Source organism: Typopeltis vanoorti, chromosome 10 (assembly GCF_054136105.1).
Source record: "Typopeltis vanoorti isolate ZY-2024b chromosome 10, IOZ_Tvanoo_1.0, whole genome shotgun sequence".
Lineage (NCBI taxonomy): Eukaryota > Metazoa > Arthropoda > Arachnida > Uropygi > Thelyphonidae > Typopeltis > Typopeltis vanoorti.
This window is the reverse complement of record NC_143558.1, coordinates 123,468,514-123,494,444: the sequence shown is the minus strand read 5'-3', so window position 1 is coordinate 123,494,444 and position 25,931 is coordinate 123,468,514. Positions and strand designations below refer to the sequence as shown.

Here is a 25,931-nt window from a genome sequence, read left to right as displayed (position 1 = left end):
ACGTGTATCTAATCGAACAAGTACTTAAGCAGCGCAAACAGAAAGGAAAGCTTCAGTATTTTGTTAAGTGGCTCGGTTATCCTTCATCGTATAATTCTCGGGTTCGTAGCGAAGATGTTTTATTTAACCCTTCCCAGTAATGCCAGTATGAAAATGTTTCCTACAAATACGCAAACGAAATTTCAAGTGGAATTACCACACGAGATCAGACTTAAAGGTAAATGGGAAGTTGCTCTTGCCGAAATTCATCTTCCGGGAGAATTTAATAACATCGATTCCGGTTACGATGAGTTTCATATGATACGTGCAATTGGAGGAGGAGGAGTCAACACTATCGACAACAACAACATCGGAGGAAATAAAGTTTTCGAAAAGTCTAAAGAAGGATTTTACAAAGTGTATAAGATTCCCCATGGCAGTTACAATTCACCCTCTGAACTTCTTTATGCAGTGTTTGATGTGAGTTCTGTGATTACTGGAAAAAAGAACCCAAACAACACCGTTTCTCTGACAGTCCCAAAAGATTGTTGTTTCCCAAGGAGGCCTCGGGATTGGGCCTTCTACTGGGTTTTAATCAGATTGGTGTTAAACTGAAAGGTAAAATCACAGGGAAATATCCAATTGATATAAAGACGGGTGTAGCCGCATATTTTCTTTATTCTGATTTAATCCAAGAACAGATATTTGGTGATACATGTGCACCACTGTTACGAGTTGTTCAGTTCAGCACTAAGTGTTCCTTCGTTTTTGCTCAACCTGATTATTATCCGTTACGAAAACTAACATTTCAGTTAATTAGTATTGAAATTCGTTCTGACAGCGGCGAGTTGTTCCACTTTCGTGGTGGCAAGACAATAGTTAAATTACAGTTCTGACAAGTGAATGATGACTGATTATCTCAGATATTATACATTGCAGGCAGGTGGAGCTCAAATGTTTACGGGGTCCCAATACAGCGTGGGTACTGATTAGGTAGCATTTTCAGAAGGGCCTTCTCCTTTCTAAGTCCACTTTTAAAACCTGCAGCTCAATTTGTCGGTAGTCAAGCCTTAAAAGCCGGTCAGCATATGATAGGAGATGTATTGGAAGGGGTACCTGTACGTCGAGCCTTTATACACAGAGCATCAGAAGCTGGGAAAACCATTGCTGAAAAGTCTCGGAGTCGATTACTTCAGAGAGGTCAAGGAAGCAAGAAGAAAAAAACGAATACTAAAAATCGCAGGCGAGATGACATCTTTTGCTGAGGATATGATGTCAGAGTTAGATCTTTTTCCCCACCCTCGTGTCAACATGTGTGTGGAAAGAAGTTCTTATGTCACTTACCAACCAATATCCAGTACTGACAGTGGAGGTCCTGTGGAATTTTGTATGCCAGGTACATCTGAAGAATACTTGGATTTGGGAAAATCATACCTATGCGTTCGTGTGCGCATCACTGACAATGATAATAAACCTATCGAAGATCCTTCAGTTGGTGTTGTGAATAATTTTTTCCATTCCCTGTTCAGTCAAATTGACTTTTTTCTCCAAGATAAACTAGTGAATGTGGCATCAGAAACGTATCCTTATAGGGCTTATATTGAAAACCTACTAAATTATGACAGAGATACTAAAAACAGTCAACTGACAAATGAACTATTTGTTAAATATGATGTGGTTAATGTTAGTGATATGTTTACCAAAAGTGAATGTGGGATGCGTAGACGACAAGCTCGAATTAACCAATCGAAATGTGTCCAGATGCTTGGGCGAATACACGCTGACATCATGCATCAAGACCGGTACTTGATCAACAACGTTACTGTTCGTGTTCGTATGGTTCGCAGTTCTCCCGAATTTTGTTTACTGACTGCAAATGCTGATTCTAAGGATAAAGTGCAAATTGAAGAGGATACACTTTTTGCAATTCGGCCAGTTGCTCATTCCAATGAAATAGCTGTGCCAATTTATAAAGGACTTCCTTTACTTGAGAACGAGCATGATCAGGATATGTCAGATGTTCTTGAGGAGCAAGACCCGGATGTTGATTTAGACAACGAAAATTTAATTTCTAGTTCTGGGCCGCAACGTTTTACTGAAGCGGAATTGAATGACTTAGTAAGAGATTTGGGCCTATCAAAGGAATCATCGGAATTGTTAGCTTCAAGATTAAATGAAAAAACTTACTGGAGCAAGATACGAAGATAACTTTTTATCGTAGCAGGGAAAGTAATCTTGTACAATATTTTAAACACTGGTGTGGGTTTGTTTACTGTAACAATGTCTCAGGTTTACTAACTGAAACGAGTGTTGTACAATATCATCCAAACGAGTGGCGTTTATTTATCGACAATTCACGCAGAAGTCTCAAGTGTGTCTTACTACACAATGGGAATATATATATGGCTCAATTCCTATTGGCTATTCAGTCCACTTAAAGGAAACATATGAGGATATTAAAAAGGTTCTGAAGTTATTAAAATATACAGACCATAACTGGATCATCTGTGTCTATCTTAAAATGGTGAACTTTTTACTTGGCTTTCAAAGAGGATATACAAAGTTTCCGTGTTTTCTATGCTTCTGGGACAGTCGAGCTAGAAACCAACACTGGAGTCAGAAACATTGGCCTCTTAGAATATCCTTAAATGTTGGAGAACAGAATGTTATAAATCAACCTTTAATCGACAGAGAAAAAATCATTTTTCCACCTCTACACATCAAACTAGGTCTTATGAAGCAGTAAGTTAAAGCTTTAGATTTACAAGGTGACTGTTTCCAATACATATGTGAAAAATTTCCACGACGACTTAGTTATGAAAAAATTAAAGCCGATGTATTTAATGGACCGCATATTAGAACTTTAATGAGAGACACAAATTTCACCAACTCTATGAACGAAATTGAGAAAGAGGCCTGGACTTCATTTACAATGGTTGCGAATTTTCTTGGAAACAAAAAAGCATGCAATTACAAAGATCTAGTGGAAACAATGCTTGAAAAATTCCAGCCTAGGTTGGAACATGAACATAAAGCTTCATTTCCTATACAGTCATCTTGATAGATTTCCCGAGAATTTAGGTGCTGTAAGCGATGAACAAGGCGAAAGATTTCATCAAGACTTAAAAACTATGGAAGATCGGTACCAAGGAAGATGGGATTCTCACATGATGGCCGATTACAGTTGGAGCATTCAAAGGGATTGTCAAAACAGGACACACAGCAGAAATTGCTACAAACAAAAATTTATTCTCTGAAACTCATGTGTAAGTAAAATTGTTATATGTTTATAAATATTCTTGTAATTTTTAACGAATATTGTTAAGTAGTTATGTATCTAATTATCGGCCTCTCTCGCATTCAAAGCGCCAATACGTGTCGTTGCAGGTTCTTACGCATTTATTCGTTTACTAACAAGCGAGAGCGGTGAGTGCTCCGATTGTGATCTGCGCACTGCTTTGAATAATAGGCTATATCTTCGGGAATTTTTCGAATTTCTTGACAAAGTTAGGAACAGATTTTTAAAAGTACATACGTTCAGAAAATAATATTAAAAAATCGATTTTTTTGATCCTAAATAGTACTGCCTTCTTAAAACTCTCAAAAACTTACAAATTAGCAAAAAGAAAATGCTATAGACGAAAAACCTGACGTGATAGAGAAAAATGGGTTTGATATTTGAAACCAGCGCACCCAAATTAGTAAAAAACAAGTCTCATATAAAAGTCAGCAAAAATTGTGTTGGACGGTGTTATGATTCTACCATTGTTAACATCTTTGCACTGAATTATTTTTATCAAAACTCTCTTAGCAATCTTTGACTAATTATTTTATTGTATTTCCATCCAGCTGTCACTTCCATAAGAGCGAATTATTTGCTGAGTTATCTTTTGTAATGCTACTTTAGGCTATTTTTCTCTGTTATTCCATTAAAATATCTCAGCTAAACTCTAACTTTACCAGTTGTGCGTATACTATTATCCACTGACGTATTTAATTTGCTTCCATCACTAAAAGTATTTCACGAAGAGCTGAAAACTTTGTTTTTAGTTTTTATTGCTTATTTTTCGTAAGATACTGAATCAAACATTATCACAGCGATTCCACCAGGCTTAAAGGATGTACTTTATGTCACACAGCACCTGTGTACTCTGTAACTTTATTTGAGAGCTACTCATTTAGCAGCATAATATAATCAGCATAAAGTAAGGAATTCAATTTAATATCACCAATTTTAATATATTGCTTATGTGTTACATACACATGATGCCTACCAGTGATAGCTTACTTTGCACATAGTACACCATACTTCCATAGATTCTTAATTCTAAATGATAACAGCTCAGGTATATGCTACACATTCCACCGTATAATGTACTTTTACATTATATAAGCGCTTCCGTAGCGCAATTGGAAGAACGACGGTACGTTGCACCCTTCAATGGGAAAATGCCTAAGTTCGAGTCTCGTCATGATGGGAGGAATCTTTATATGGACTTTTTCAATCGAAAGTGAGTTAGCCGATCTCATACGGAGGTAGTGGGGTCTTTTCTCCCGGAAACTCGGGTTTTTCCTCCTGCATACAGACAAATCGGCCCTTCAGATCACACGCAATTTACAGACAAAAAATACTAGCTGTGGTGGTGGTGGTGGTGGGCAGTAGATGGCGCTGATGTACTAACGTGATGACTGGTAATAGAGGTTCGGTGTAGAGGTGGAGACGGAGAGTTGTACATTAAGTGTCCTCCCGCGATGAGTCTTCGGACTTCTTGCAGGGGTCACGAATAATAATAATAATATAATTACACCATTCTGAAGAGATTTCTCTTGATGCCTTATTATGCCCAGATGTACTGAACACTATGATACCCATTCTCAAGAATATTTCCTGTACCAATAAGTTAAAATTATTATTATTATTATTATTCATTTTCAGCAATTGTCGATCCACTGCTGGATGAAGGTCTTTCCAAGATTACTCCAAAATTGTCTGTCCATGGCTCTCCTTTCCCATGTCACTCTTGCAAACCTGACGATATCATCAATCCACCATGATTTAGGTCGGCATCGTGGTCGTTTTCCTCTCGTATAATCCAATCCAGTACTTCTTTTGTCCATCATTAATCTTGTCTTCGAGAAATATGCCCAGCCCATTGCTACTTCAGATGTTTCACTCTTCTTATGATGTCAGAGACTTTGGTTTGATTACTTATCAATGTATTCCTTTTGTGATCCAGTCTTGTGATACCAAACATACTTCTTTCCATACTAAATTGAGTTGTTCTTAATTTCTGAATTGCGTTTAGTAGCCATGTTTCACAGCCATATGCCAATACAGGAAGAATATACTGGTTAAAAACTTTTCTCTTCAGGCATAATAATAGTTGGATTTTGAATATTGAATGTAATTTTCCCAATGCTTTCCACCCAAGCATCGTGCGTCTTTTAATTTTGTCCATGATAATTTGTTCCATTGATATCTGTTGTCCTAACTACAGTATATGTAATGATCTACTTGTTAAATTTCCTCATTACTGATTTGTAGTATTTCTGGTTGGGCATAGCTATTGAATCTATTTTGGATCTTCTTTACGCTTATCTTTAGGCAGGCTGTTTTGCTTGCAATTTGGAGTTCATGGATACGAGTCTGCAATTCATGCACAGTTGAAGTAAAGATAACTATGGCTTAAATATCTTCCATTTATCTTCAGACCTTTCTCTTCCCAATCAAGAAGTTTGAATATTCTTCTAGGCACGCTGTGAATAATTTTGTAGATATTGTGTCATCCTTTCCTATACCTTTATGTATTTCCACAGTAGAGATGTTTCCATTGAAATGAATTGCTGCTGTGGCATTAATATATGCTGATTTGATGGTTCTGATGTATGGTTCCTCCACTTGTTGGGTTCGTAATGCCTTAAGTATTGCACAAGTTTTTAGTGAATCAAAGGCTTTCTCATAGTCAATAAAACCAAACCATAGTGGTAATTGATTCATTACACCGTTCAGTAATATGTTGTACAACTTGAATATGGTCCACAGTAATTAAAGTCCCTTCTAAAGCCTTCCTGCACTTTTGGTTGTGCTAGGTCTAGAGTCGTACAAAGCTTATGAGCTAAGACTTTTATAAACCACTGATAGTATATTGATAGGTGTGTAGTTCGTCAGGTCTTCCACCTCACCTGTTTTATGTATCAGAATTAGGGTAGTCTTCTTCGATGTTCTGGGTAGATCATATTTCTTCATGCATAAAGTAAATATTTTTACTAAGAGTTTGTAGATAATTTTTCCACCTATGTTTAGAAGTTCACCGATAACGTCATCCTCACCGACAGCTTTTCCATTTTGCAAGATTTGGATGCTCCACATAACTTCTGGTAGAATCTGTGGTACTTCAGCTATTTTTAAGTGGTCCTCTTCTTTTTTTCATTTAATTCATCATCCTGATATAATATTGAGTAAAATTCTTCAACTCTTTTTTCAACTCTATAGCATACCTAGCTCTGGTGATGGTCCCATGTTGTAGTTTGACTGCAAGTTTATTGCTGTTTGACTTTTTTGAGAGTACGGTTGTTTTCAATTGTTTGTTGTATGAATTTACAACTGAATTTTCTTGTGTGTTATATTTTCTGATCATTTTGCACAATTCACTGAATTCAACTTTATTCTTTAGGTTAATTGATTGTTTCATTTCTCTTTGTTTCTTCAGAAATTTTGGCTTGTTTCTGTTCTGTGGTACCAGCCATTTTAAGTGACCATTGTACAAGGTTTTAGGTAATAATGTCATTGCTTTCTGATAGATCAGCATTTTCATCTATAATCGATGTTTAAATCTATTGTTTAGTTCGTGTTGGAATATATATATATATATTTATGTTGAGTTTGTGTACATCGATGTTTTGCTTTGACCTTCGAAACATTTTCTTCTTTCTTTTTGGCAATTTATTTGGATTTTATTGTGTACCAAACGATGGTCACTTCCAATGTTGAAGGTGCTTATAACAGAGCAAAACATCGATGAACACAAATACAATATTAATACATATTCCAACACGAACTAAACAATAGATTTAAACATCTTATTATAGATGAAAGGATAAAGTCAATTTCACTAGTTTTCCCATTTGAACTTTCCCATATCTACTTCATTTGTGTTTTTTTCTTGAAAAAGGAATTCATAATGTTCAGGTTTTTTTTTCCTGCAAATTCTATTACCATGCTCCTCTATCATCTCTCCTGCCATATCCAAAATTTCCCAATGAGCTTTCATCTGATTGTTGTATACTAATTATAGCAATGAAGTCTCCCATACAATTCGGAAGTGATGTTTTCCTTTATTGTAGAGTTGGAATACATCATAATAGAAGGCTTCGATTTCTTCATCAGTATGACTTATTGTTTGGTGCATAGACTTGGATGATCTTAAGGCAGAGGCGTAGTTGGGGGGTGCGGAGGGGGGGGGACAGTCCTCCCCGAGCGGCACTTTGAACCTTTTTGAACTTTTGCAGTTAATTCTAAAATACAGTCTCGAGAACTCAGTTCCAAATATTGTAATAATACTGCGAATTTTCCTCAGAATTTCTGTAAGTGTTGCTAGTTGTGAGAGGAGTTTTTCTAAATAAAATTGATAAAGAATTACCTACATTACTATGAAATAGACTTCGCCAATATCATCGACGATTTTGCTAGCAGAAAAGCAAGAAAAAGAACATTTTAGAATGCTGAAATAAAGTTTTACTTCAAAAATAAACATCGATTTTTAATTTATTTCCCTATAAGTCGTTTTGACTTTTTGTGGTATTTTTGGTGTATTTTGAGAGGGGCGGCAAACTCATGGGCTGCCCCGGGCGGCAAAAACTCTAGTTACACCGCTGTCTTAAGGGTGTATCTTTTTGAGATTTGAACAACAATGCTTGCTATTCGATCAGATGTACTGTCAAATTCTATTATGCTGTTCTTCAATTTTTTGTTGATCTTGAAACCAACTCAAATGATTCTTTCCTTATCTTGGAAAGATAAGGAAAGAGTCAGTGGAGTTGGTTCTGTAATATAGTATGTCTCAGTTTTTTAATTGAAGAATTTCTTTACCATTACGTCTAACTTCACAAGTCCGAGAATGTCCCATTTTAGTCGCTTTAGCTATTCAGTTAGTTCAGTTATCCGTGCTTCATTGCTCAGAGTCATACAGTTTAATGTTCCAAGGTCTATTTTCCAATGGCAGTATGATCTGGTTACCCGGCGATTCTTAGCGCCGTCTACCTTCATGTTTAACTGTCTGCTGCTGTAGGTAGTAACAATCTGGCCTCCGAGGAATAAGGGACATTTTATTTCTGTCTGATTCATCTTGGAAGGTTAGGCCATAAATTCACAATGCTGGCCCATTGCGGGTTGGTGAATATCAATATTTTCATATGGGATCGCCAGTCCCAAAACCACTGGTCCACGGCTCTTTATTCAACATGTTCAGAGCTGCCCTCATATCCAGTGGGAGGCAGTCAGCGTTTCCCCACATCTGCCACTTAGGGGTCGCTCTGCATACCCCGTGGGAACCCCGAGATGATGGATGATAATAATAATAATAATAATAATTATTATTATTATTATCAATCATCTTCATCTCTATATTCATTTAAAAGTTCATAGTCAAATGGTAAAAACAAACAGGAAAGAGTATAATGAAATCCTTGGCTGGCAAATGTGTCCGATTCTGATCTTATTAAAAGGCCTGGCAATTCACTAGATGTGGTTGTAAAATGTGGAATTGAGATGGTGTTATATCTTGGAGACTCAGCTGTTCCAGATGTTTCTTAAATGCTGTTGGTATGGTTCATAGGGCTCCTAAGACAATTCGAACGTTTGCTGTATTCTTGTTCCAAAAGCACTGAATTTCAATCTTCGGATTCGTGTACTTGGTGAGTGTTTGATGCACTTCAACGAGTTATTATTATTATTATTATTATTATTATTATTATTATTATTATTATTATTATTATTATTATTATTATAGGATCAGCATACAGCAAAGAGGTACGTGTAACCTGAGGAGTACCGCAAGGAGCTGTCCTATCTCCCATTCTATTTAACATATACACGCACGACATAAGCCAACTCCCCCTAAAAAGTAAAATCTTCCAGTATGCAGACGACACGGCCATAGTATCCATTCACAACAATGCAAATATCGCTTACAAAAATATGCAACACGACATCAATCAAATCACTAACTGGTTAACCGAAAACAGCATATATATAAACCCTGGAAAAACAAAGCTAATGATATTCAAAAACCCACAAGCCCTGCCCATAGAAACTAAATATCTCACTATCAAACATTCATCCTCATATACACAAAGTGCAGAACCTAAAATCACAACCATCACACAGGTGAAAACAACACGCTATCTTGGACTTCACTTCAATGCTGATCAAAGTTGGAATAGCCATACAAACTACCTACATACCAAGCTTAGGATAATAGCAAGCAAACTATACAGATTAAAAGACATTGCCCCAACCCACATAAAAATATTAATCTATAAATCATTATGTGAAAACATTTTAAGATATGCAATCACATCATACGCATTTTGCGCAGACTACAGACTTAACAGGCTACAATGGTTGCAAGATAAAATGATAAAACTGATATTCTGGGAACAACCCACTCTTATGCAGGAAGCACAGACAAAACACAAAATATTTAAGGTGAAACACTTATGCCACTACACAGTCATGTTAAAACACTACTACAGCCCAACATATAGAGTAACCAGAACAACATATCAAATAACAAGACAACAGTCAACAAACTACATAACATATAAGTACAACAATCATCATGGCAAAGCCACCCGAAACTTCATGTACCTGACATGATAAACAAACTGCCGTTCGACAACAGAAACCTAGGAACATACAGAGAACTGAAACAGGCACTATATAAATATTATAGCGAGAATGAAAATTAGAGCAAATCCTGTTTCTCTCTCCCCCAGCACACATGCACACCCACACAAAGAAACAAACACACCATGTCTAAATCCAACCCTATTTGCACAAAAAAAAAAAGAAAAAAAAGTTAAACTGTAATGTCAGTCGAAGTCTTCCAAGCACGTACCAACAAACAGTAAAATCAACAACTGGCTTGTGACCAGTATAGGAACATAACCATGAAACCACCACCTTCTATCATCTATTATCTTCCTCAGATAAGCTCTGCTAAGCTTCGAGGAAGAAAATTATTAACTTGCAAGTATCTGTTATACATTGTAATGCATTATAAATATTATATATATATAATTACTATAGCAACTATGTATGCAATTCATCTGAGACATAAAAAAATAATAATAAATAAATAAATAAAATAAATAAATTATTATTATTATTATTATTATTATTATTATGTATATTCTAAATTCAAAATTTCTGTATAATCCTTATTGTAAATATCATTATTGTATGTAATTTATACTGAGACATAATAAAATGTTTTTTTTAAAAAAAAAAAAATGATTATTATTATTATTCCCAACTCTATTCAACATTTACATGCACGATATTAATCAGTTACCACTCAAAGGTAAGATATTCCAATACGCAGACGATACAGCAATAATATCCATCCATAATAACGCAAGCATAGCCGAAACAAATATGTAATATGATATAAATCTGATCATAGACTGGCTCACGAAAAACTCCATACACCTAAACTCAGAAAAGACAAAATTAATGATATTCAGAAATCCACTGACTCGACCAGTTGATAACAAATATGTAACCATCCAACATCCACTTTCCAACATAAAAAACACACAGAACAGCAAAACCACTACAGTCACTCAGGTTGAAACAATACGATACCTTGGAATTTACTTCGATGCAGATATGAACTGGAATAGCCACATAAACCATCTACACAACAAACTCCGAACAATAAGTGCCAAACTCTACAGGTTAAAAGACAGTTCCCATACGCCTAAAAACACTAATACAAAGCACTATGCCAAAATATACTAAGATACGCTATAACAACGTATGCATTCTGTGCACCCTACAAATTAAATAGATTAATGTCGCTACACTACAAAATGACAAAACTGATCTTTTGGGAACAAAGAGAAAATCACGACCTTATAAACATTGCAATGTCAGGACACAAAATACTGACAGCAAAACATTTATGTCACTATGCAGCCTTGCTAAAACATTATTTCGATGCCAACTACAAGACAGTTAGAAATACATACCGTATAACAAGACCTCAGACTACTAATTATATCACATATAAATACAATAATCACTATGGAAAGGCCACGCGAAACTTCTACATCCCAGACATGATAAACAAATTACTTTTTGAATACAGAAACCTTACAAACTACAATAGCCTGAAAAGAGCTCTAAGGACATACTACGAACAAGAAACACGCACCCAAAATACCATACAAACTTAATGAAACACAATATATTCGCTCAGGCTTCTAGTTCAGCGACGCATCAATACATTCCAAGTTATTGTGTGTGTGTGTGTGTGTGTGTGTGTGTGTGCGTGCGTGCGTGCGTGCGTGCGTGCGTGCGTGCGTGCGTGCGTGCGTGCGTGCGTGCGTGCGTGCGTGCGTGCGTGCGTGCGTGTGTGTGTGTGTGTGTGTGTGTGTGTGTGTGTGTGTGTGTGTGTGTGTGTGTGTGTGCGTGTGTGTGTGTGTGTGTGTGCGTGCGTGCGCGTGTGAGTACGTGGCGCAAATTTCTCAATCATAGATTTTGTAGCTTCTCAACACAGCAAAAAAAAAAAAAAAAACAATACATAATAACCAACCGGTGTCATCCTCAGATAAGCTTACATATAAGCTTCGAGGATGAAAGCAAAGAAATTAGTTCTCATCCAAGATGTATCATATGTAACCAAATGCATGTAATGTACGTATCACATGAAAACCAATGTATGTAATATATGTATTATATGTAAACCAATGTACGTAATGTAAACATCACAACTAAACAAATGTAAGTAATGTATCATATGTAAACAAATGTATGTAATGTATATAATAATTGTAACAAATGTATATAATGTATAAAATAACTGTTACAAATGTATGCAATGTAAAAAAAAAAAATTCTTTTAAAAGTAAATCATGAGTTTACACCGTATGTTTGTGAGAATAAGGAAACATAATATTTAGATTGCATATGTGTAAATACTGTTGTATAATCACACCTTTTCAAACTTGAAAAAAAAAAAAATAGTAAACCACAACATGTAATATTATACAACTTATGTAACTCTGAACAATATAATTGTAAATTATTATTATGATCGTTATATATATATAAAAAAAAATATTATTATTATTATTATTATTATAAAATATTTGCAGTTTCAGTTACAATAACGTTTTGAACTGTGTGTTCTCATTACCCATGAAAAAAACACTTTCCTAGCTTCGTAATTTTCTTCCATTTCTTGCAATGATGCTCTTGGCAAATGTTATCCTGATATTCCAACAACACCATATTCAATGTCTCAATGGATTTTTTTTTTTTCCCCAGAAAGGGTTCAAAGGAATTTCGTTCAAAGTGGTTACCAAAAAGTTTTATATTATGTCATTTCTCTTACATTTATAATGGTTTGTGCCACTCATGATTTGCTTTTGTTTTATATTTCTTTTTCATTCTCTCTTATTCTATTAGTATTGTGTCCCAATGCTTCGAAATTATCCCATGTTCAGTTATAACTGAAAAGGTTGAATAATCTTTCTCATCGAATCACTTCAATATTTTATAAAGCAATGAAGAAAAAACATCGAGTCAACTTCTTTACTTTTCTTTCCATTCCGTATATAAACGACCCTTAACAAATCAGCTTTCTCTGATTTGTAACGGGTGGAGAATGATTGTCCCTAAGTCTCTAAAAATTATATAATGCTAAAAACCTTCGCCTACTACCTTTCTAGAAGTCGTTAAAGGTTAATTTTATTTATTGTATTATTAATTATACTTCCCAGCTAACAGAGTCAAATGCTTTGTTAGATCAATATAGTACACTAAGAATAAATGATTTTGTTCGTGACTTTTTTCTTGGATTTGTGGTGTAATGAAGATCACGACGTTTTTATGTAATGACCTCAACATCATGAAAATTCTAGAATTTTTAATCAGTTAGAGGAAACAGTCGATTAGTAAGAATGAAAGCAAGTTCTTCCTATCAAAATATATTGGAAAGATGCCACGATGTTATAGTGTGATTTAGTATTATTTTGAAGGTGATTGAGAACTGAATCATCCCTATTTGTTTCTTAAAGATTGCGCTTGTGTTGAAATTTACTGGTGAAAGATGTGTCGAGACTGAGATATATAAAATTTTCACTCCAGTGACCGTCGTTAGAAGTGTCTTTAACGTATGATGATCTATCGTTTGTTAGGTGAAAATATGAGCCATGAATAGCAGGTCCAAAGAAAGAACTAAGGGCACTAAAGAAGAGTAGGGATTGTAAGAGTCAGCAAGATATTACATTTCCTTAAATTTTTCCAATTGCCACCACTAATTTTTCAGAAGCCAACTTATTATTTTTACCTATGCTGATGTCTTTTTCTTTTACATATTTTTTTTAAATCTATTTTTGATGTATTTTTTTCTAAAGGACAGTTGGCATCATTCTGTCAGCTAGAAAAGCATTCGATTTCTTTTTTACAGAAGTTGGATTTCCCTGTATTGTTTCATCAATCAATCTTCATGTTTTTCTGCAGGTAGTACTCAGAATGGCAGACTTAATAATGACGATGTATCCATTATGAATGAACTTATTAATTACATTCAGTCACTCTATTAGATTTTCCAAGCATCACATATCATTAGCAAACAGTTTAATTCACACAGGAAATGGTTATCCGATATGATACAAACGTTTTGCTTTATTGTCTAAAAAGAAAAAAGAAAATCCTTGTTTGAACAAAGATAAAGATCGGCTAGCTATGGAATCGCGCCTAGGTGATCTAATAATAATAATAATAATAATAATAATAATAATAATAATAATAATAATAATAAACACCAGTAAAATTTCTCTAGTCAGGCGACTTGGTAATGACCTATAACGGTCTTTCTTCTGGCTGAATTATGGAATCAGAAATGTTGCTCCAAGCTAAACACGCATTACGAAGATAGTATAAAAATAATTACAAGTCTATTAATAAAGAAAATATTTCATTTTTATTTGCACAAAAAATATAATACAACCACTGTCAAAATTTACTTTCTTCATCAGTATTAGATATTTTATTAATAATATCTTGTTTTAGTTTATTTAACAAGACACTAAAGATATATTATTATTAAACGTTGAATGACATGCTCAGATAATACATATTTATTCAGGTCACAAAACTCATAAACCATTAATTAAGGATTACCTAATTCATTAACTTACACCAATCCCAAAATCGTAATTATAATCACGGACATATAAATTCAATTTGAATAAAATCAGAGGTTTTCATATATTATTTATATTGCAGTCTGGAAATTACACTGCTAATAAAAAAAAAAAAAATACAATAAACGTGTTTAACTGGTGGTTCTTTTTACTAAACAGAAAAAGGCGTGATTTCGAAATTGTCTATATAAAGAACAAAAATATACAGTATAAAGTCAGTTTATCAAAGAATGCATTAGAAATGAAGACAGGGCTTATGAAATTTTTAGCTCCCAAATCTTCATTGAGCGAACCAGTGTTTACGAACACATTCCTTTTGCTAATTGAGGAACGCTTATATTGCTTTGAGTTACTTTATCACAATCACTTTTTGCATTGAATACATCACAGAATGGTCATTTATGAAAATATTAGTATACTTGTTATTTCGACTGTGTATAATGCAATTGAATAAATGTTTGTGTGTGTGTGTGTGTATTCAGGAGTATCTTATGGCAGGTGTTCCGTTTTCCTTACTAACGTTACAAAACTTTTTTAACATTATAATTATTGTACCGCATCTAGTAATAGCTGCATATGCTTAATTTTATATTTAATGAAGTAATCAAAGTCGCAAAGAATATTTTAAAGCAGATTTTTAATTCATATAATAATAATATTTCATATAACTAATCAAGGGAAATTTGTGACGGTGAAGTCAAACTCTGATTAAGGGTAGAGCTGGAAGACACCGATAAAGTAATAATGTACAAAGTAATGATAAATGGTATGTGGACTATAGTTCACTTGCTTGATCCCAGAAAACTACTAAAAATAGGCTGTATATTAGAAGAGGAAGAATGATGCGTGTATTACCTAAAACCATATAGCTTTGTCCGAGTCCACTATTTTCTTTATGCTAGCAATAATCATTGTTTATATTTCATAGAAAGCTATGTAATTTAATAAACAATTTCAGACTTTTTACTATGCCTTAAATGCGTCAATTAAACTTTAAAATTATAAAGCATAATTATATATATAACATGGAAATGCTATTATTCTGTTCTTACGAGAACACAAGAGCATTTAGCATATTTTTTCAGTATTATTAATGCATACTGTTCTACACTAATTTTATGCATAATTATTAGCATCAATGTATTTTAATATTATATTTTTATTTTAATTGTATTTTCATTTAATATTTTTTCCAGAGCAATCCAGCTACGTCGGTGCAGAAGAAGGATGATTAAGCGACCTGGGATGCAGAAGTACGTCTGTGCGGTTCAGATACAAAAGCAGTCTCTTCAGTTGTTCATATGTGACAAACATGCATATGTTCCATGAACCGAGGCGAAGAAAAGATGGCATAAACCTGAAAAACAGAAGAGCATAAAGACGCAAAATAATATTCAATTAACTTATATAGGACATGAGAATTTGTGATATTAATTTATTGTATTAATTTGCGACCAAATTATAAGAAAACATTTTAAGAACAATCTACATACAGCAGAATACACATAGAATTATGCATAGGCGATGTCATGCTTAGGAGGATGTAGGGAAGTTCAAATTTTCGATATTTTGTGATAAGGTGAAGGATATAATTAGGATGATATTACGAGCAATTAAAATACAGTATGCAGAACCTTTAAATAAAACAAATACTCCAATACTTTTTGATGCACTACTGATATATTAACAAATATATTAGTGCTACTACTACTACTACTACTACTACTACGTGTACTCGTATTACTAAACTGCTCAAAATAATTAGAGGATATTTGTTTTCTTGCAAATTATAAAGTTATAAAAATAATTTACAAATGTAACACATTTATTTTAAAAATTCTTAATATACAACAGTGTAGAGCATGCAACTGCGTACACAACCATGTTAAGACTTGTCGAAACGTGTCTTAGCCGTATTAGCGTGTGTGGGGCATAAAAGCGTGGCTTGTTGCGATCACTTTGACATAATTATCACTTCATTACTTCAATTGTAAACTTGTGTCACCTACCACCCATTATTTTGTTAAAGATGGCAAAGCAACATGATAACCCAGAATCCATGGTTTGGAGAGCCATTGGTAGATTAGAAGACGAACAAACAAACGGAGAAAGCTGTCGCCCAAGCGTGTCGTGTATCTCAAAGTGTAATTTCGCGACTTTGGAATCGCTTTCTGGAGACGGGAAATGTTCGAAATCGTCTTCATGCCATAGGTTTATATGCTCGAAGACAAATGGTTTGCATTCCACTTACTGCAAATCACAAAAGTGTCCGAAGAATTTGGGCACAGGAACACTACGATTGGACAAATGAGGATTGGGCTCGTGTACTTTTTAGTGACGAGTCCAGGTTCAGTCTGCAACCAGATAACCGACGTATCTTGATATGGCGTGAAAGTGTAACAAGAAATAATTAACAGTTTGTTCATGAAATACCCCAAACATGAAGGTGGGAGTTTGATGGTATGGGCTGGAATAAGTATAGGTGGCCACACTGATCTTTATTTTATCAGAAATGGTTCCTTAACAGCCCAAAGGTATCGCGATGAGATTTTGGAACCTATATTTCGTCCACATGCTGCTACAATTGGTCAAGAATTTATTTTTATGGATGGCAATGCTCGTCCACACCGTGCAAATTTAGTACAAGAGTAGTTTGAGGAAGTAGGTATTGAACGAATGGACTGGCCTGCCTGTTCATCGGATTGTAATCCAATGGAACATGCCTGGGATGCTTTAGGTAGGCGCGTTTCTGCTCGACTGGTGCCACCACGATCGCTTCAAGAGCTCGAAATTGCTCTCACGGAGTTTCCTAGAAGAAACCTTATTTGCCTGCTCCAAAAGATTGAACAGACTAATTTGGGAATTGGCCAGAAACAAACAAACAAACAAAAAAAAAAGGCATGGAAAGTATTCCTCTAGTAATCTACTTGAATGTAACTTATAACTATCTCACTTCAGATGGTCTAGCACTAAGGAAACAAATTATATTTCAACAAGACTACACAGGAGCCCTATTATTTTAATATAATTTTATTCTGTTATTTATTTAATTCGTTATTATGAAATACATTTGTGGAATATACTAATGCAGTATAATTAATTTTGTGATGAAATGATCTGATGTAGATGTGATTTTATAGCATTTCTGTAGTTTTTGTGTGTTCTGCAGATGAAAAAAAAAAAAAAAAAACGACGTTGAGGAAAAACCATGCAATCTCCTCCTTAATGAGATCGGTTAACTCACCTTGAGCTGAAAAATCATAAAGGTTCCTTGAGTTCTAAATAGGATACCAACTCAGATTGTTCTTACCAAACGGAATCATACACTGAAAAAAATGTCTATCGCCTGGAAGCTTTCACTAGCATCCATTCCCACAATGGATTCGAATCCACAATCTGTTAGTTTCAAAGCGTAAAATGATATCCACGCGGATAATGAGGTCAGCTTTTCAACTAAAACTGAAGCGTCCTATCTTGCACAGAAGATGGTAGAATTTTTTCTCCAGAATCTTTTAAATCAGACAAATCACTCACTTTGTAGATGCAATAAAGTGATAATGTACTAGTCTAATATAAACAGACGAAATTTAAATTAAATTCACGTAAAATGAGTTGTTTAGTTTGGTTGGAATTATGAGGAGGAAGCTAAGGTTATTCTCATCTTTTCCTTGTTTTGATTAATATCTGAAATAAAAAAAAATGTGATAACTTCCTGAAGAAATGTTTACTCTAGAAGTGTTGTTGACGTTTGAAATAAGTGACATAAGTCATCTTTACTGCTGCAGAGTTATTGTGTAAGTGTAAACCCCACTCAGGCTGAAACAACTAATGATCTTAATGAAGAATATTATGGAGGAACAGTGATGCGAAATTATTGGATAATCAAATGCTTCTCATCTATCTAGAAGGTGTAACATTTGAGTCAAATTGTATTCCGTGCCTTCAACATCTAAAAAACGACAGTCAAATTTATATTCCAAGGTTTATGCAAGAAATGTGATTTGCGTAAGAGGTATATTTCTTCAGATCCTCTTTTACTAGTTTAAATTTCGGTATTCTTCAAAATAAAGTATTAGAAAGTACTAGCATGAATATTAGAAAAGACTGTTAGCCTATATTTCACGTTCCATATTTTATGAAATGATTTTACAGTAAAATAATTCACTCTTTTCACACCGATTCGTTATGGTAAAAACAATAATCTTTGTTTTTTATCAGGACATCATGCAACAAAGATAATCAATAATTGTGTTATGAAAGAAAAAAGGGGAAAGGATTAAGAGATAAATACTTAAATATAATTTATATTTAAGAAAGAAATACGAAAGTATTATGATTATATAAGATAAATATTAATTGGCAATATATTATGAATGTCATAAAAGTTTATTAATGTGGAAATAACTTCAATAATCTAGCATTTGAATAACAATAGGCTGTTTCCTTCGAAGAGTAGTGAATCACAAGTTTCTTTTAATGTTCTGAATTCTCATCTATGAAACCACTTGTTGAATGGCAAGACTAAAATCATTTAAACATGTTGCATTCTAATAAATTTATAAATTTACTAACAATATCAATAATTCCTATTACAGAATAACCTGCATTTCCAAGCCGTGAGGGGAACTGGTTTTTCATTCAGTACTGCAACCATCCAATTATACAACAATTGGATGGCTTAAATCGGGTACCGTTCTAAATAATGCAGTGAGGTAAACATAAAAATTTCTGTTTATTTTTCTCCTTACATTCCATGAATGGGAATAAAAACAAGAAAAATAAAATGAATCCTCTTACGCTCCAGTTGGGACACTCCGATTTTTGGCGATGAATCTGCTCTACTCTTGCACCTATCCTCTAAAATCATTGTTTGCTATCACTACTTGTAAAAATTGATTCCATGTCTACAGATGATTTTAGAGGCATAGGTGAAAAATTACAGCAGATAACTGCTGTTATCTCGTAATTCTAAATCCCGACACATATTTTTCTGAAATAGTGAATTCTACCGTTTATATTTTCTTACACACAAGGATAAAATCCGAAGTTTCGAAGAGTAAACCATTATCTTCGGAATCGGCATAGGAAGATCAGCGACGACTAAAATTGAAGTCATAACTTGGCTGACCATACGTACCGTTTTGAACGAGACAGTACATTTTTTTTTTTCATATTTCCCGGCAGTCCCGTCGTTTTAATAAAAATGTCAATTTTGTTCCGTTTTTAATATAAACTATAAATATACTTTACTATTGGTCAATCATAAATTATTATTCATAACCTATAATCGTATATCAATATCATGGATACCAGAAATTTATATAACGATGGAGTCGCATTCTTCGATACTAAATATTGATATCTGCAGTGATTTATTCAGAGAAAATAAAAAAATACATGTTGGCAGCACTTGCGCGTCTCAGAAGCGGCGTCTGTTCTGCTGTAGCGTTAGTTTTTGTTTCACCTGTATACTAACCGGTGGCGTTGTTATTCAATGCGGGAGGTTCAAATTTCATATTTTTTAAAGTTTTAAGTCTTATTTTTTTAAAAGTTTTTAGTCCATCCCTGCAATGTCAAAGAGGCGAAACTGCAGTTTTAATGACGATCTCCAGAAAGAATTAAAATGTATTAAACTGGACAAGCTGTGCAGTGATGGAACAAGAGTGGTATGTCAAAATTGTAATGTCCATTTTTCCGTTGCTCATGGAGGCAGAAGCGACATCATCCAACATCTACGTAGCCGGAAACATGAGGATGCTGAAAAGACTCTGGCTTCAGTTAAAAACATCAGCTCGTTTATGTTGAGATGTGATGGTGATAGAGAAAGCGATAAAATTGCAGCAAGTGAAGCTCTTGTTGCTTATTATACTGTGTGTCAAGGCCAAAGTTTTCGCACAAATGACTGCTTGTCGACTTTGATAAATAAAATTTATGCACCAAACTTTTCTTCAGCACGTACCAAATCAGAAGCCATAATTACCAACGTTCTATCACCATATATATTGGGCGAAGTAATAGAAGATTAATAAAACAAAATGCATTACAATCAGTTTAGATGCTTCAAACAAACAACAACAACAAAAAAAAAAAAACATCAAACTTTTTCCAGTTGTTGTGCAGTAGTTTTTTTTTGCCAAATTGTGGTGTTCAAGACAAAATTACAGATTTTATTTCTTTACCTGTTGAAACATCCTACTACAGTGCGCTAGGTTGAAGGAAGGAAGTGATAAATTTGCTTTACAAAACAAAATTGTTGCTTTGTGTGCAAATAATACGAACACTAATTTTGGTGGTTGCAGAAGACTTCACAAAAATAATGTGTGGCAAAAACTTGAAAATGAACTGAAGAAGCAGATTATCGGTATTGGTTGTGGAGCATATTATACACAATTGTCTCCAGTGTGCTGTCGACTGATTACAATTAATATCGAATGTTTTGCAGTGAAAGTATACAAATACTTCCACTGTGCACAGTGGAGTTGTAGAACTGAAAAACTTTTGTGACTTTGCAGCAAACAATTACGCTAAATTGTTAGAGCATGAAAATGCAAAATTTTTGTTATTGAGTAAATCATTTGACAAAATTTTAAGCAAGTTTGATGGGCTTCGTTCTTATTTTCTTTCAAAAAATGCCCTCTCATGTTGCGAAAATTGTTTGGAGATCCCAGTTTGAAATTGTGGTTGTCATTTGCAAGAGATAAATTGTCTACGTTCCAAACATACATTAGCTTAATTGAAAAATATAATATTTCAGCTACAGAAGTAGCAATGAACATTGAAAATCTTGTACACAATTTAGATCCAGAAAAAGTGAAGTGTTTGTTAAAACACAAACTGAAAATGTTAGTAAATTCAGGAGAAATTAATGAGGCTAGTTTTTTGAGGTAGTTGAGAATTTCTATGAAACCAGCTTAGAATATGTCAACAACTGGAAGTGAAGTTTAGGAAACACTGAGAAGTTCAAGTAGATATTATTAAGGAAGACCCTGAATGGAAAAAAATACAGGAGAGTCTGTAGGAGGAACTCATCACACGCACAGAAACAGAAGAAACTCGTGTATTCGATTAGTGGACCCTCATAAAACCTATAATTATGAGGCAGTTAGATATATGGAATAAAGAAAAAAATTCTGTATTTGATAAATGGGTACAGGTTTTTTTCTGAAATGAGAGAAAAATGCCTAGACTTTCAAGACTTTTGTAATATTGTAGAGTTTATTCTTTGTCTTCCAGGAAGTACAGCACCTGTTGAGAGAATATTTTCTGTTATGAACAGGATGTGATCAAGGAGAAATCTAGATTAAGTGTTGAGACAATGAGTGCTATGTTAGTTGTAAGACAAAATTGTGTCATGTAGTGTGAGAAGTTTCATGATAAGCTGCTGAAAGACCGAAATTTGCTGGGTCAGATCACTTCATCGGAGAAATATTCATGGTACGATCGGGGTGAGATACAGTCCCCCTCTTCGTCTACCTAAATTTTTGTATGGGTTCTGTCATTGAAAAATAATGATAAGCTCAATATGTTTATGTAATAAAGCTTTTTTATCGTCTTATTTTTTCATGAATACAGAATATTACTTAACTCCTGTTCCGTTTTTGCCAGCAGAATGTCCCGTTTTTGTCTCAAGAAAATATGGCCAGCTTACTCATAACCCTATTTCTTGTGGTGAGCTAATATTATGGTACGAAAAGCAAGACAAAACAAATATAAATTAGAGTTTAATTAAACTATTATTTGCGAAATTTTTTTTAATTTTAGCATGATTTTATTTTAAAAAATAGCATTCATGTTCTTTGTAAGCCAAGTAGGATCGTAACAGCAGTCTGTCGGTTGGAGAATAGGTACATTCTCCAACTAACAGGCTGCAGGGTCGAATGACATCTTGGGAATGCTTGGATAGTTGTGATTATTATTAATATTATTATTACGAAACACCTCCAAGTATTCCAAAGACTCGGAATCGCGGGAGAGCACTGTACTCTACTCTACTTTACTACACACATCTTACTGCTCCCCCTACTACTAAATTCTCCACATACAACGATACTACTATTACCATCAATGCCAGTGGTTTGTCACTAAATTGCATGAGTTTTGACGGTGATTTGCCTGTAAGTTGGGTAAAAATCCTACGTTTTCCTAGAACTCAGGTTTTTCAATTAATCTTCAGTTGAAAAAGTCCATAGAAAGATTCCTCTCGTCACAGCGAAAATCGAACGCAGGTCTTTTCCAAACGAAGAGCGCAATGTTCCGTAGTTCTTCCAATTGTGATATGAAGGCAAACAATTATCATCATCACCACCATCATAATATCATCTGAGACTTCAAGGGAGTCAAGGACTCATCGAGAGAGAGGCTATACATCATCATTAAAACCAGCTGTCATGCCTTCCTTTACACTCATTCACATCAGATGCACTCACTACCTGTAAAGGAAAACAACTATTTCCTTACTGCTCTGTGAGAGAAAAATGTTTCTATTAACCCTTTCTTAAACAAGAAAAAACTTAACTTCTATTGATGCCCCCATATTCTCTTCCTGCCTTCCACATAACGAAAAATTTCATCAGACGAAATCCTATAACACTCATTCAGAAGTTTGTAGACCTCTATCATATCACTTTTCTTTCTCCTGTTTACTAGAGTCTATAGTCCATATACTCGCAATCTGTCCTCTTAATCTGAATTCCATAATCCCGATATAATCTCTGCAAGTGTTGTTTACTCTTCCAGTTGCTGAACGAAATCTGCGCACAGCAATCCGGGGAGGGTCTTATTAAGGCGTTATTCAACAAATTTCTATCCATCATACGCTAAGATTCCTAGCCGCATCAGTTCCTTGTAGCATAACTCGGCTAACCTAGGATGCATAACTTTACACTTATTAACGTTGAACTGATTGCCATTCTCATTTGTCCAAATTTCCAGCCAATTCAAATCATTCTGTAAATACTGTACTAGATATTAGTAGCATCCTTGATTGTCCTCCCTATCTTCGCATTATCAGCAAACAATTGCACCTCTCTTGTTAGACTCTAGACGCTTCCTAATATCATTAATGTATAGATTAAACAACAATAACCCAAGGACTGGGTCACCATAAATCTGGCAGATTCACACTATATATCATTTTTTGATATCTGTAATATGAAATATCTCTCCTGTTTACTAGAGTCTATAGTCCATATACTCGCAATCTGTCCTCTTAATCTGAATTCCATAATCCCGATATAATCTCTGCAAGTGTCTGCAAGTATATAGTACCTGATATCTCTCTCCCAACTTTTCATCATCGGCAAACAACTGTATATCACCATTCAGATCTCTCCCAATATCATTTACATACAAATTAAACTGCAATGTACCCAAAACAGATCCTTCGAGTACATCATTAGTAACTTTCCTCTTCTGTGATATCACTCCTCAATAGACAATTAGCCGATACCTATCAGACAGTCAAGCTTTAATCCAGCTAACTTATCTAATATCTGGCGCCATATTCATTCTAATTTAATTACCAGCTTGTCATGTGGGAATTTTTCAAACGCCTTTGCAAAATCTAAATATACCACAGTGTATGCATCACCCTGATCCAACGCATTTGCCATTGATTGTAATAAGTAAGCAGATTGCTAAAACACGATCTTCCTTTAAAAGACCCATGCAGACCACTAAAGAGTATTCTTTCTGTTGTCAGACCAATTCTTGATCTTGGTCCTAACTAACCTCCCTAAAATTTTAATCACAACTCCAGACACACAGACTGGCCTATAATTTAAAATCCTAGTCTTATCACCTGCTTTATGAATCGGATTTGAAGCTTGGCCCAGTGAATGACTCATGCTAAAAAAGATATGTAAAAGCTGTTGTTAACTTCCTGAAACATTCCGTGAAAATACCTGGTGATATAGTATAAAGTCCTACAGCCTTATTTATCTCAAGTTTATTGAATTCCTTATATACCTCCTGCTCAATTACTAACGGCTCCCCCACTTCCTTTTTCCACTGCATTCAAATTCTGCATGATGTCATATTCACAAGAATGAAATATCTTTATAAATTGCTCATTAAATACCTCACCTGTATCTTCTGCAGCAGTTATCATTCCTCTATTTTCAGCAATCAATGCCATACTTCCATAATCATTCTTTCTTCTACTGGCTATTGAGTGTATCCGATGATTCTTTCCAAGCAGTGTATTTATTATAAACTGCAGAAGCACATTGTTAGATAACAAGGACTTGAACAAAGGTTGTAGTTACAAGTGTAATTTGAGATAAAGGTCTGGTCCTCATTTCAATGATGATATTTCGATTCTCAGTTCAGTACAAATATTTGGATCAGGAGAGCGAAAATATCTAAGCAGAGGTCATCTGGGTTACCTCCCATTGTATTGCCTTTGGATCTGAGAATGCGATTTGCTGGGAGTAGAACGGTGTAATAAAAGAGACGAATAAAATTATAGTCAGAGTTGTTACCAAGAGGACAGTAGGAATCCACAGTATATATGGAGAAAGAGCTGGTTAAGAAAAAGTCAAGGGTATTGGAAGGATGATGAGGATTGTTTGGTGTGCTGATTAGAAAGTTAACTATTTGTGACAGATCATGACCGATGGATCTGATGGAAGATAGTTTGATTTCCCTTCTAGTTTGATCTCTGAAATTAGAGAAAGGGGCCCAGTTTGTGTTATAGAAAGTAAAATATTCTAAGAAGATAATCTCATTCACAATTTGGGTAATCAGAGTGTGTAAAATAGACTTATAGCGATAAGTGGTTAAAAAAGGAAACACGATTATATCAAACTTAGGAGAACGGTAAAGGCAACAAATGAAGGATATGAAGTGTTTTAGAATTTATTTAGAATGTTTTGTATTATTCGTGATATTATTATTATTATTATTATTATTATTATTATTATTATTATTATTATTATTATTATTATTATTATTATTATAGAAACCTAGGAACATACAGAGAGCTGAAACAGGCACTATATAAATATTATAGCGAGAATGAAAATTAGAGCAATTCCTGTTTCTCTCTCCCCCACCACACATGCACACACACACACACACACACACACACACACACACACACACACACACACACACACACACACACACACACACACACACACACACACACACACACACACACACACACACACACACACACACACACACACACACACACACACACACACACACACAAACCTACGACAACCCCTCCTCTCAAAAAACTACCACTACAAGAACACAAAGAAACAAACACACCATGTCTAAATCCAACCCTATTTGCACAAAAAAAAAAAGTTAAACTGTAATAGCAGTCGAAGTCTTTCAAGCACGTACCAACAAACAGTAAAATCAACACCTGGCTTGTGACCACTATAGGAACACAACCATGAAACCACCACCCTCTGTCATCTATTATCTTCCTCAGATAAGCTCTGCTAAGCTTCGAGGAAGAAAATTACTAACTTGCAAGTATCTGTTACACACACTTGTAATGC

General features: G+C 34.6%; 1 protein-coding gene across 2 annotated transcripts in view; it reads right to left on the bottom strand.

Annotated features, from left to right (window-relative positions):
* Positions 1 to 14,169: 14,169 nt before the first annotated feature.
* The window catches only part of LOC150102759 (dicarboxylate carrier UCP2-like), a 96,713-nt gene continuing 84,951 nt past the window's right edge, over positions 14,170 to 25,931 (bottom strand). For both annotated transcript variants that reach the window (XM_090399295.1, XM_090399296.1), the window contains exon 7: positions 14,170 to 15,772. In XM_090399295.1, coding sequence (XP_090255421.1) covers positions 15,622 to 15,772 — 151 coding nt within the window. In that variant the 3' untranslated portion in view covers positions 14,170 to 15,621. The remainder of the gene's footprint in view (positions 15,773 to 25,931) is intronic.